The sequence below is a fragment of the Equus quagga genome, chromosome 5 (genome assembly GCF_021613505.1).
Source record: "Equus quagga isolate Etosha38 chromosome 5, UCLA_HA_Equagga_1.0, whole genome shotgun sequence".
NCBI lineage: Eukaryota > Metazoa > Chordata > Mammalia > Perissodactyla > Equidae > Equus > Equus quagga.
This window is the reverse complement of record NC_060271.1, coordinates 67,891,556-67,904,471: the sequence shown is the minus strand read 5'-3', so window position 1 is coordinate 67,904,471 and position 12,916 is coordinate 67,891,556. Positions and strand designations below refer to the sequence as shown.

The 12,916-nt window shown below is 40.8% G+C and overlaps 1 protein-coding gene across 2 annotated transcripts in view; it reads left to right on the top strand.

Annotated features, from left to right (window-relative positions):
• The window catches only part of DNAH6 (dynein axonemal heavy chain 6), a 249,696-nt gene that overhangs the window by 174,756 nt on the left and 62,024 nt on the right, over positions 1-12,916 (top strand). For both annotated transcript variants that reach the window (XM_046660053.1, XM_046660052.1), the window contains 4 exons: positions 98-277; positions 4,969-5,202; positions 7,674-7,809; positions 11,797-11,966. In XM_046660053.1, the coding sequence (XP_046516009.1) occupies positions 98-277; positions 4,969-5,202; positions 7,674-7,809; positions 11,797-11,966 (720 nt within the window). The remainder of the gene's footprint in view (positions 1-97; positions 278-4,968; positions 5,203-7,673; positions 7,810-11,796; positions 11,967-12,916) is intronic.

The following is a 12,916-nucleotide window of genomic DNA, read 5'->3' as shown; positions in this document are numbered from 1 at the left end:
CCTTGTTTCTTTCCTAGACCTAACTGGATATATTCCAAAAATCCTACCATTTATTTGAAACAGATCCAAAAGAACTTGTTTGCATATGTTTATTCAGATCACTTCTGGTGCCATTAAAACCAGGCTGAAGGAAGCAGAATCCACTGAACTGATGATAAACGTCGCTCGTGAGAAGTATCGTCCAGTCGCCACTCAAGGCTCCGTTATATACTTTGTTATTGCCAGCCTCTCCGAAATAGATCCTATGTATCAGTATTCACTAAAATATTTTAAACAGGTAAGTGTGGTGGTGGGTGGTGGTGGTGAAATTTCTCTCTTCGGCTTCCTTTTAAACCCTAATGAGTCACTTTTTGCCTCAGACAAGTCTCGAGTCTAGTTATCAGCTAAATCCTCCAGGAGTTTGGGTTCAGACTACGGTTCAAGAGTGGCCCCACTTGCCACGCTTCCTAAAGACTCAAGTGCGCAGCATGCCCAGAACACTCTGTAGGGGAAGCAAAGAAAGCTTTTTTCCGAGTTTCATTTTCTCTTGGCTTCCTCGACTAACTAGCTTGCTGTTTCCTTCTTGCCTGCCCTTTTTTTTTCTTTTAAGAATCACAGTTCCATGCTGTTTCTTTATACTTTCTCTGTAATGATCCAGCTTCCTCTCCACTCTTAGAGTTTTCTGTGTTGTAGCTCAAGTCTCTGACAGTACTGACCTTAAGCAAATTGGCTGCTGTATCTTTTTTTCCCAGAACTTTTTATATAACAGGCTATCCTCCCACCCCTGGCTTTTATTTAGAAGAATTGTACATGCCCTAGTCTCCTCTCCTTTGTCCCTTTCCTGCTTTCACTGTACTACTGTGAGACTTTCTTGTTTTACTTGTGTTCTCTCTTCTTGATCTCATCTTCACAGTTGAATTTCATCTAATCTCTCATGTGTAGGATATTTTCGCCCCTCATCCTCTTTGCAGCAGCATTCTATATCTCCCAAAAGCAAATTCAATGTCACCAAACTTTGGCAAGCAATGGTAATTAGCCTGAAGACGTCCAGGGGAGACAGTTTACAGCACTTATTACACAGCAAAACTGACCAAGCATCCTCGCTGGTCCCCTCTGCTCGCCTCCAGAGTTCCTCCCAGCTACCAGTGGCCTCCTCCTCCCAGCCCACCCCACACACAGCCTCTCTGGCTCAGTTTTCCCATCTACCGGCTCCTATTCCCCTCTTGTCTATACTGTTCCCTTTTCTGTGCAGAGCAGTTTAGCTCCCTCTCGCTTCTTTAAAGATCTGTGCTCACACTCATAACACAACTCAACAGACAAAGGCCTCTCCATCTGCACCACTCACAACAGAAAACGGAGAATTGTAAACATATCCTCTTTACCTGCAACACATCATTATTTCCTATTATAAACCCCTATACCTTTAGTCAATGCTGGCTCTCACACTGGAAGCCAGGCCAGCCTAGGCCGAGTGTTTTCAAAACACCGCTCCACATACATCGGGTCCTAAATGGATTTTGCCTATCAAACACAGTTCACACACCAAAGCCACTTCCACCCTGTCCCTGTGCTGTCTCTTGAGCCACATTTCCCACTCTCCTCTGCAACAGCCGAACTGATCCATTCACATTCCCTAGACTTACTGGATGCTTTTACCTTTTGTTTTTTGTTGGTTGGTTGGTTTTTACTTTTTCGGGGGTGGGGAAGAAAGATTAGCCCTGAGCTAACATCCACCACCAATCCTCCCCTTTTTGCTGTGGAAGATCTGTGCCCATCTTCCTCTATCCTATATGTGGGATGCCTGCCACAGCATGGCCTGACAAGCAGTGCATAGATCCGTGCCCGGGATCCAAACCAGTGAACCCCAGGCTGCTGAAGTGGAATGTGCAAACTCAACTGCCTCACCACTGGGCCAGCCCCTGGATGCTTTTATCTTTATGACACTCCCTCTGTTTAGAATGCCCTCTCCCTCAGCTGAATTGCCGTCTTGTCCAGTGAGAGAAGTCATCTCTCTTGCTGGGGCTGAAGTCATCTGGAGGCTTGACTGGGCTAGATGTCCAAAATGGCTCACTCTCATTGCTGGGCTGTCAACAATGGCCTACAAGTGGCCTCTCTATGTGGCTTGGGCTTCTTACAACATGGCAGCTGGTTTCCAAGAGAGCACCTCCCCAAAGCAAATGTTCTAAGAAACCAAGATGGAAGCTGCGAGGCTTCTTCCGACCAAGCCTTGGATGTCATGCGTCATTGCTTCTGCTGCAGTCTCTTGGTCAAGTGGGTCACTGAGGCCAGCCCAGATTCGAGCGGAGGGAATTCAGACTCCACTTCCCAGTGAGTGGAGTAGCAAACGATTTGCCTCAGTCTTTTATCAAACACGTTTGATATGCCTCATATGGCACTTACACCACATTGCCGTGGGTGCTGGGCTTTTCTCTCCTGCCAGAGTCTGGCCTCCCAGAAGGCAGGAATGAAGCCTCACCCATCCCTGTTTCCCCTCCTGGGTGCTTAGCACCAGAGAACACTTCATGAGTGTTTCACGAATGAAGAGGCTGTTTCTGCCTCTCCATAAAAAAGCTGTTGAAATATTCGAACAATTTTTATGACACTAGACTAAGCGTGGTTTTTTCTCTCAAGGTCTTGTTTAGTACTTTTGATGTGGTTATGGGCCCAGCAGCAATAGGAGCTGCAGGAGAAAAGGGAAATGAAGAATTCAGAGAAATGAGGGGCGTGCTGTTCAGATGCACCTGGGCTCTCTCCCAACAAGGTCTGCACTTGCTTAGCGGCCTTTAAAAGCCATTTGTACTGAGGTCAAATCTCAGTTCCTAAAGGCAGGGTTTGCCGCCCTCACATCTCTGCTCCCTTCCTTTAGTTGGCAGTTATTAAACCAAGCAAAGAAAGGATAAGCAAATCCTTTAATTCTACCTAAATGACTTTAATAACACTTTTCTCATCCAAGGTTCTTAAATCTCCTTCAAGAAATAAAAATGAAGGGGCCGGCCCCTTGGCCGAGTGGTTAAGTTCACACACACTGCTTCGGCAGCCCTGGGTTTCCGCAGTTCGGATCCTGGGCACAGACATGGCACCACTTATCAGGCCATGCTGAGGCGGTGTCACACATGCCACAACTAGAAGGACCCACAACTAAGATATACAACTATGTACTGGGGGGATTTGGGAGAAAAAAGAAAAAAAAAAGGAAGATTGGCAACAGTTGTTAGCTCAGGTGCCAATCTTTAAAAATAAAAAAAAAAATTTTAAAAGAAATAAAAATGAAGATGCTCTGAAAATACCTTGGGCTGACAGAAAAAGGGATATAGGATGAATCATCAAAACACTGGACTTTTGCTGTTTGGAAGGGAGACTAGAAACCCAGGACATCCTCCACCAAACCCATTATAATTCCATTTGCACTGAAACTATTTAGGCTATATCAAGATTCACCATGTTTTATACTGGCACCAAACTTTTCACATTTCACTGGACTTTAACCTCTCCTCTTCTTGTCAGGATGTTAAAGAAAGCTCAATCCTCTTTTCTTCTGAGTGTATTAAAGTAACAACTCCAGGACCCTTTGTCCACCAAACTTTGGGGAGAAAAACAAGGGCTCTCTGAAGTCTCTAAAATAAGTGTCTGCTTGCTCCAAGCCTCTTGACCCTTGGGGAATGGAGGCCTATCTTTCAGTGAGGAGACCGACACAGTCAGGCTCTTTCCCTTTCCACTCCATCCTGTTAGCAGGAGGGGTGGGCACATGGAGGCCTGCACTACAGCACTGTTTGTGGGGAGGAGTGGAGGACACTCTTGACCCTGATCTGCCTTGTCCTCAGCAGGCTTCCAGCTCCCAGTCTGTTTGGATCAGTCTGATCTCCCCATGAGCAATGCATCTTGATCCCTCTCACGGTGGCCCAGGGATTGGGCAGAGCTTGCCTCACCTCACACCTTTGCCTTTATGCTGTGGATCCTCTGAGACTGAAGCCACATGCCCCTCTAGTCCCTCATGAGACTCCCCCAGTCTCTGCTGCAAGATCCCCTTGCCCCATGGCTCCCAGGCAGGCCTACAAATTCAGGCTCTGCTCAGCTTCCTCACACAGCTTGGAGCTCTTGGGAATTTTTATTTTATTTTATTTTATTTTATTTTATTTATTTTTCGCTGAGGAAGATTCGCCACGAGCTAACATCTGTTGCCAATCTTCACCCTTTTTGTATGTGGGCTGCCAGCACAGCATAGCCACTGACAGACGAGTGTTGTAGGTCCGCACCCCAGAACCAAGCCTGGGCCATCAAAGTGGAGCACACTGAACTTAGCTACTAGGCCACCAGGGCTGGCCCTCTTGGGAATTTTTAAATCTTCCTCTCGTGCTACTTGAAAGTTGCAGGAAATGGGTAGGGCTAGCTCTGGCCCTCTCATGCCTAAGCCCCCAATGCCACCATCTCTGCAGCCTTTCCAGTGTCCTTGTAACATGGGGCATCTCTGGGGCAGCGGGCCTGCTTTCAAAATTTCCATGTAGGAAGCAGGGTGGAAGTCTCCTTTAAAACTGGTTCCTCTTAAATTTCAAAGAAGATTCTAGCACATTCTTCCCATACCCTAAGAATTATCTTGAGGAAGTGCCAAGAAGAGCATATGACCTTACCTTGCCCTTACATCTCTCACCCCACAGTGATTATCAAATCTGAGATGAAGATATAAAAAAACTGGTTCTGCCAGCTCACCTCCATTTTCCAACATTTTCTGTCTCACATCAAGATGATGCCTTGTGAATGTTGTCAGGAGTTTGGCACTGGTCCATGTCTAAAAACTGGAGAGAGAAAGGGGAGTGCAGAAAATAAATATCACATATGCATTTGGGATGAATTCTGGATTTTTCATAGCACAGTGTTCATCTCCTGCGCTGCTATTTACTCACTGAATATGGGGAGGAGGGAGCAGAGGTTTCTCTTTTCCTTCACAGAAATTGAACTAAATCAGAGGCACTGACAGAGCTCTCTTTCACGCAGTTGTTCAATACGACAATTGAAACTTCTACAAAGTCAGATGATCTACAGCAGCGCATGGAGATACTACTGGACCAAACTCTCCTAACTGCTTATGTCAACATCTCGAGAGGACTTTTTGAGCAACATAAACTCATCTACAGCTTTATGCTCTGTGTTGAGATCATGCGTCAGCAAGGAAACTTAACTGATGCAGAATGGAATTTCTTTCTCCGAGGTTCTGCAGGATTAGAAAAGGTACCTGTTTCAAGTTTAGGTTGTAAATGTTATTCTAGATAGAGCCCACTTGTACCCACCAATGTTCCACGGTGGCTGAAGCTTATACATTTGGCTGTGTGGCCCAGTGGGGAGGGCGCTAGGGGTCAGGAGGCCCAGACTACAGCTTCACTCTGCCTCCAGGAGCTGTGTAATGTTGCTAACATTTAACCTCTTTTTTTTTTTTTTGAGGAGATTAGCCCTGAGCTAACATCTGCTGCCAATCCTCCTCTCTTTTTTTGCTGAGGAAGACTGGCCCTGAGCTAACATCCATGCCCATCTTCCTCTACTTTATATGTGGGATGCCTGCCACAGCATGGCTTGCCAAGCGGTGCCATGTCTGCACCTGGGATCCGAACCAGTGAACCCTGGGCCACCAGAAGTGGAACATGCGAACTTAACCACTGCACCACCAGGCTGGCCCCTAATATTTAACATCGTTATTCAGCAGTGTCCTCATCTATACAAAAGGGATGTTGGGAGTAACCAGTGAGCTAGTAGAAGTGAACATGTTCTGAAAAGTTGGCCATCTTAGAAATATGAAGAGTTAAAATCCAATAAAAGTTGTAATTCACAGATTTGGCAATGCTGTTTGTGAAACCCTGACCCTCTCTTGCCTGGACACATCTTTCATTATATAGCACAGGAAGTAATATAACTTGATCGCTGCCTTTTGTAATACTCTATTACAAGTTCTGCTACAGTTTCCTTCTTCACTTTCATACATTTTGCCTAATTTGTTCCAGCCCCTTAAACTGGCCTAACTCACCCACGTACCACAAACCTAGTGGCCCATAGAAGTGAGCCACAGAACCCCCAACTCTTGCCTGCAATTCCATCTCAGGCCCACTCTAAACTGTTGGCTCTGTCCTGCCAATCTTGAGCCTCGCCCTTGGCACTGCAGACGTGACATCTGCACCTGTTTGCCAGTATTTGAGCCTCAGTGTATCACTGGGAGGTTGGACATCATGCTTTTATTTGACTCTCACACATCATTATTCTTCAGGGAAATGCAAATCAAAACCATAAGGAGATAGCATTCACACCCATTAGAATGGCTAGAATCAGAAAGACAGATAATAACAAGTAATGGTGAGGATGTGGAGAAATGAGAACCCTCATAAACTGCTGGCTAGAATGAAAAATGGTGCAGCTGCTTTGGAAAACAGTCTGGCAGCAACTCAAACAATTAAACATGGAATTACCATATGATCCAGCAGTTCCGCTCCTAGCTATATATCAAAAAGAAATGAAAACATATGTCCACACAAAAACTTGGACATGAATATTCATAGCAGCATTATTCATAATAGCCAAAAAGATGGAAACAATCCAAATGTCCATAAATGAATGTGTAGAAAAGTGAAATGTAGTATATCCATACAATGGAATATTACTCAATCGTAAAGAGGAATGAAGTACTGAAACATACCACAACAGGAATAAACCTTGCAAACATTAAGCTAAGTGAAAGAAGAAAGTCACAAAAAACTACATATTATAAAATTTGATTTATATGAACTGTCCAGAATAGGAAAATCTAGAAAGCATTTCAGTAGTTATTTAGGGCTGGGGGGCATGAGCAGATAGGAGGGTAATAGCTGAACAATACATGGGTTTTTTTTGAGGAGATAAAATGTTCTAAAATTGTCATTATGGTTGCACATATCTGCTGAATTTACTAAAATACATTGTATTCTATGCTTTGAATGAATTGCATGTTTTCATTTCTCTTTGATATTCAGATGTCATCTCAATAAAGCTGGTGAAAAATGTAGTATGGAACTTCAGCCATTCATGAAAATATTCATGAAATTTTCAAAGAAGTAGTTTTCAGTCTACAATCACAGCTGTTTCTCTGTCTCTTTTCAAACTGTTTACCCACATATACATGCTTTGTGGAATATTGCCAGATGGCATAATACTTTCCCAGAAATTTGCTAGGAATATATCAGATGATTAGACATACAGTGGGCCCAGCTGGAATGAGATGCCACGTCTCTCGCTACTGATATTGCTCTGCCACACAGCTTCCCATCTGTCCAGCATTCCCATAGATGTTCTCACCTCCAGGAATCTGATTTGAAGACTAGTTCTCTAGAAAAAACAAATCATTAATCATGAGAATATTGGGGGAGTCAAGAGAGACTGATGTGGTGTGGAGAACAGGCTGGAAGTAGATTTAATAGATTTAATTTTAATCCTTCACCAGATCAGCTGCTTTCTGTAAAAGTCAACCCGAAATGCTTCCATCAGCTACACTTCTGTGCAAAGGTCTACAGGTAGAAGTGATTCAACATCATTTCTGTTTCACCATATCTTATTACTTGTCTTAGGTAAATGGTTATTTTTAACATGTTATAAGAGCTTGATTTTTCACTTAGACAAGGTGAAAGCATGTTTTGTGGTTGTCTTTGTGAATTATTATTCATTTTCTTTCCATCTTCTAATAGGAACGCCCGCCTAAGCCTGAAGTTCCCTGGCTGGTTACTGCCACATGGTTCGCGTGCTGTGACTTAGAAGAATCGTTTCTAGTTTTTAAAGGACTTACAAAATATATACTCTTACATCCTATTCCCATACGCTTAGGTAATATTTCAAAAAGGATCTGCTATGGGGGGTTGTAAACAAGCTTGTGAATCCTAATTTTAATGTCTCCTTTAACTCTTCTGCAATATCAATATTTTTCACTAGGAAATGTCTTCATTATTAAGAAATTATGAATTACTTGTTTTCCCAATTTCTTAAGTTGAATGCTTGGCCCATGAATTTTCACTATTTCAATGTTTACTATTATACTCATTTTAAGGGGATACATTTACCTCGAAGTAATGCTTTAGCTGCATCCCATAGGATTTTTTAACTTTTTAATTGAAGGACAACATACATTCAGAAAACTGCACAAATCAAAATTGTACAACTTGATTAATTATCAAAAACTAGCTATACTTATGAGCCACCACCTGAGCCAAGAACTAAACCATACCAGCCTCCCAGAATCCCCTCATGTTCCTTCACAGGACCCTTGCCCACTTCCCCAGAGGTAATGACTGCTCTGAATTATAACATTCTATGTTGATTTTCCCCCACAAGTTTTACTATGTAGCCCTTTCAATTCTAAAAGTACACTTTTTAGTTTGAAAGCATTTAGGATTTGGGGGGACTTTTTATTTCTATAATTTAATTATATTATGGAAATTATACTCGTGTTTTGCATGAAATTGATTCTTTGTAATTTATATAAACTTCAGTTTATAAAAAAGGTTCCATATGTGTCATTTCTTGGATGCAAGATTCCATATGTGACCTTTAGCTCAAGCTTATATATATTTTTTTGGCCTGTTTAACTTTTTTTTTGAGGTATATTAGACATACAGCATTATATTAGTTTCAGGTGTACAACATAATGATTCAACATTTGTTTATATTGTGAAATGATCACCACAATAAGTCCAGTTAACATCCATACTGTGGATAGTTACGGAATTTTTTTCTTCTGATAAGAACTTTTAAGATCTACTCTCTTAGCAACTTTCAAATATACAATACAGTATTGTTAACTATAGTTGCTATGCTGTACATTACATCCCCATAACTTACTTATTTTATAACTGGAAGTTTGTACATTTTAACTCCCCTTACCCATTTTGCCCACCCCCTACCCTCCACCTCTGGCAACCACCAATCTGTTCTCTGTATCTATGAGCTTGGATTTCTGGTTTCATTTTTTTTTTTTTTAGATTGCACATATAAGTGAAATAATACAGTATTTGTCTTTCTCTGTATGACATACTTCACTTGATATAATGTCCTCAAGGTCCATCAGACTTATTGATTGTGTTTATTTGACTACTGTTTTTTATATTTAATCAGTCAGTTTCTAAGAAAGGCATATTAAAGTATACCACTATGGCAGTTTCTCTTCGTAATTCTGGAATTTTTCCTGTTCTATCTTGTGAAACTATGCTGTTACATACAAATAGGTTTAGGATTATTATCTTCCTTTTTTATTAAATAATATTCCTCTTTACTCTGAATAGTACTTTTTTTCCTTATAATATGTTTCTAATGCTATTTTTTACAACAGATTTATCTTGGTTGGTGTTCTCCCTCTATATATTCACTCTTCATTTTCAACTCTTTTGTGTCATCATCATGTTTTCAGGGTAGGATTTTTTTGTTGTTTTAAGCAGTGTGAAAGTCTCTCTTTTTTAACAGACAAGTTTTAATCCAATTATATTTATTAAGGTTGTTGATCTATTTCAGCAGCTCTCAAGTGGGGAAGATTTTGTCCCTCGGGGGACATTTGGCAATGTCTGAAGACACTTTTGGTTGCCACAACCGAGGTAGTGCTCCTGGCATCTGGTACCTAGAGACCAGGGATGTGGCTAAACATCCTACAATGCTCAGAACAATCCTCCACAACAAATAACCACTTAGCCCAAAATGTCAGTAGAGGAGAGGCTAGGAGACCCTGATCTATTTGGACTGACCTCTACCATCTTATTTTGTGGGGACTTTTTTCTTTGAAGGCTTTTTCTCTGCTCTATTTTTTTTTCTTCTTTCTTGCCTTCAGATATATTGTGCATATTCTTTTTCTTTCCCCCTCTACCGATTTGAAGTTCTATGCTCTATTTCTATTTTTCAGTAATTACTCTTATACTTCTATTATGAATATGTATTTAACTGAGTAAACCTAGTAAGTGTGGTGGTTTAAAGTCTAAATGGGCCAGAATTTCTGGGATCCTCTTATGCTTGTTTGATTTCTAAATAAAGACTAGAAAAAATAAAATGCTCTTCAATAAATGCATCAAATAGAAATTATGTTTCTCTATTGTGGACCACTTAAACAAGACAGTTAGAGGTAGAGGTAGAAGCCAGAAAGAAAAACACTACAGGAGAAGCCTAGAGATGGATGGCTAGGGGCAGATCCGAAGCAAGCAGGGCCAGATGGAGCCTTGTAAACATGGAGGCAAAGAAAGAGGGACGGGAGGAGGCTGAAAGGCAAAGTAATTCTGGGACCAACTCATCATGTTTGGACAAAAGGCACCATGTTATCCCTGTCAATTGGGACTAAAGTTCCAGCAATTTAAAACAACTTTCCTGCTTTCATTTGTTAAATTTCAAGGTTTATTCCAGAAACCCTACAGAATTGTGAAGGTTTGTACACGTGTGATAGAATGGCTTGTGTTCTAAAAGTGAGCTTTAGATCTTTGCAGGTGAAGTTTAATAATTAATTCCAGTGTCGTTCTTACTTTCAAAAGCTTCTTAATTGCCTCAATCTTTTGTCTTTGATGGTCTCTAAGTGCTTCATGCTCTTTAATTGAGAGTTATGTAAAATAGTTTGTCTTATCCTGTCTTATTAGCCCGAGCCCCAGTGATTATACAATAAATAATGAGAACCTCGAGAGAAAAGAACTCCTTTTGGAATAAATGGTTTTACTACCTGGTCGTCAGAATAATACAACCACCTTCAACTAAAGAGCACAGTGGAGTGCTGTGCCCTGTGGTCTCACATCATGTAACTGTTTATATTCCATATAGAAATTAGAAGTCTTGCAGAGGTGCACACTTCTCCAGGGCCATGGTCTTAAATGTCAATAAATTTCTGTCAGCAGCTCTTTGATTGCTATTACTAAGCCCTCAGAGGAGAGCCCCAGCAGACCAGCTGGAGAAAGTAGTTTTCTAGCCTGAAATGTAAGCTAACTATATTGCCTAATGTTCAACACAAAGAACCTGTTTCATCACTGGAGGACGCACTGGCTGTGTTGGCTTGCTGAGAGGCGTACAGCACAGCGTGCACTCTGTACCTATGGGAATGTCAATGCTAATTCTTACTCCATGTTATAACCATTGTAAGGGCTAACTAGGATCCTAACGCTCACATGAGATGCAACCCCACTTCTTATGTTCCATGGGGCAGGGGGAACAATGTATTTTGTTTCTTAGGGCGTAAAGTTGTATATATGTCAATTTATTCCCATATTATTTATATTGTTCAAATTATATGTGGCAAAATTTTCAATTTGTTTCATCTGTCCTGGGCTGATAATTGTGTGTTATATCCTACCATTTACCACTATTATGTTTTTTTCTGCTTTTTCTTCTACCTACAGCACTGATTATTTGATGTATTTTTATGCTATTATCTGGAGCATATAGCTTCATTTTATTACATTTTTATTATGGGGTTTGTATTTTAATTAGTATAACTTGACCTACCTTGTCCCATTTAATTATCTTTGCCTTAAACTCTAATTTATCCACTGTTATTCTTACCACTTCAATTTTTTGTTCACATTTGATTAATGTGTGCCAATGCATCCTTTTATTTTAACCTCTCTGTTATTATTTTTAGCTTTGCTTTTTGAAAGTGGTTTCCTGTTGAATTTGCTGTCTGATCCAATTTTAAATTCTTTACTTGTTAATTAGTTAGGGTAAGGGGAAATTAATATATTTAGCTTTGTGGTAAAGACTGATAGTAAATGTAGAGATTTTTTAATTACCAAATATGTTTATTTAATTTCAAAATCAAAACAAGTTTAATTAAAGCATCTTTTAAAATTATATTTCCAGGGTCTTTTGAGACTTACATTAACCCACAGGAAGGGGGAGTCTATTCTAAAATGAAGGAGGAAGAGAAAAGCACAACACAGGAAAAGGAGGCCACAATCCATGATTCTTGGCATCCAGAATTAAGTTCTTTCCATAAGCTACTTCTGATTAAATGTTGTAAGGAAGAAAAGGTAGGATTTTTTTAATTAAAAAACTGTGTTATAATTATTTCTACTAAAGTTCACCAGCCAGTAATGATTCATGAATTGATTAGATTCACTTGTTTAGAGAGTAACAATGGCCAAGTTTGGGGAATGGTTCTAAGAAACAGAGACTCTATGTTATTAATAAAACATAATGTTTTACACAGAAAATAATGAAATAAAAGGCTGGAGAGCCAACCAGAACCTGGTCATCCTAGTGGACACCGTTAGGGAACTTGTGCTCTCTGCCAGAGAAGACAGGGGTCTGATGGAGAGTGTTAGCAGAGAATTGATGGGCCTTTCAGATCTTGGCAGCAGTGGGAAGAAGGCATTTGAAGATAACAAAACCATAATCACCAAGACCAGTTTGAAGACTGTTAAAGTAGTCTGTGTAAGAAATTATGGCAGCCTGAATTAGATAGAGGTAGTAGTTTGAAGAGGGGGATGTGGGTAGCAGATTGATGGAGGGGGATGTGGAGATGAGACAACTGATGAGGCTCCTGGTTTCTGCTTGTCAAAGGAGACAGGTATATTAATAACTAAGCAAATATGAAAGGGGAAACATTTCAGAGAAAGATGTCACTGAGTCTTCAGTGCCTGCCAGCTATCAGAGTGGACTGCAATCTGGAGACCCATTAATACATGGGTAGGAAACTTTAGAGAGAAATATGAGTTAGAAATAGAGATTTAGGAGATCTCAAGATGTCAGCATAGGTGGACTCTGAACTCACCTTCTCCCATGAACACAACTATTCTTGGAAAAATTACCCTGGAGAGAGAACTGAAAACTGGATAAAAAGAATCCCCACAACAAGGGACAGTCCTGACTGAGGTGGAAGAGGCAGAAATTCCTTCTGGAGAGAAAAAAAAAACCCACCTTCACAAGCTGTGGAGCTTCACAGCTGGCTGGTGGGGAGCAACCCTAAGGTGTACAGCTT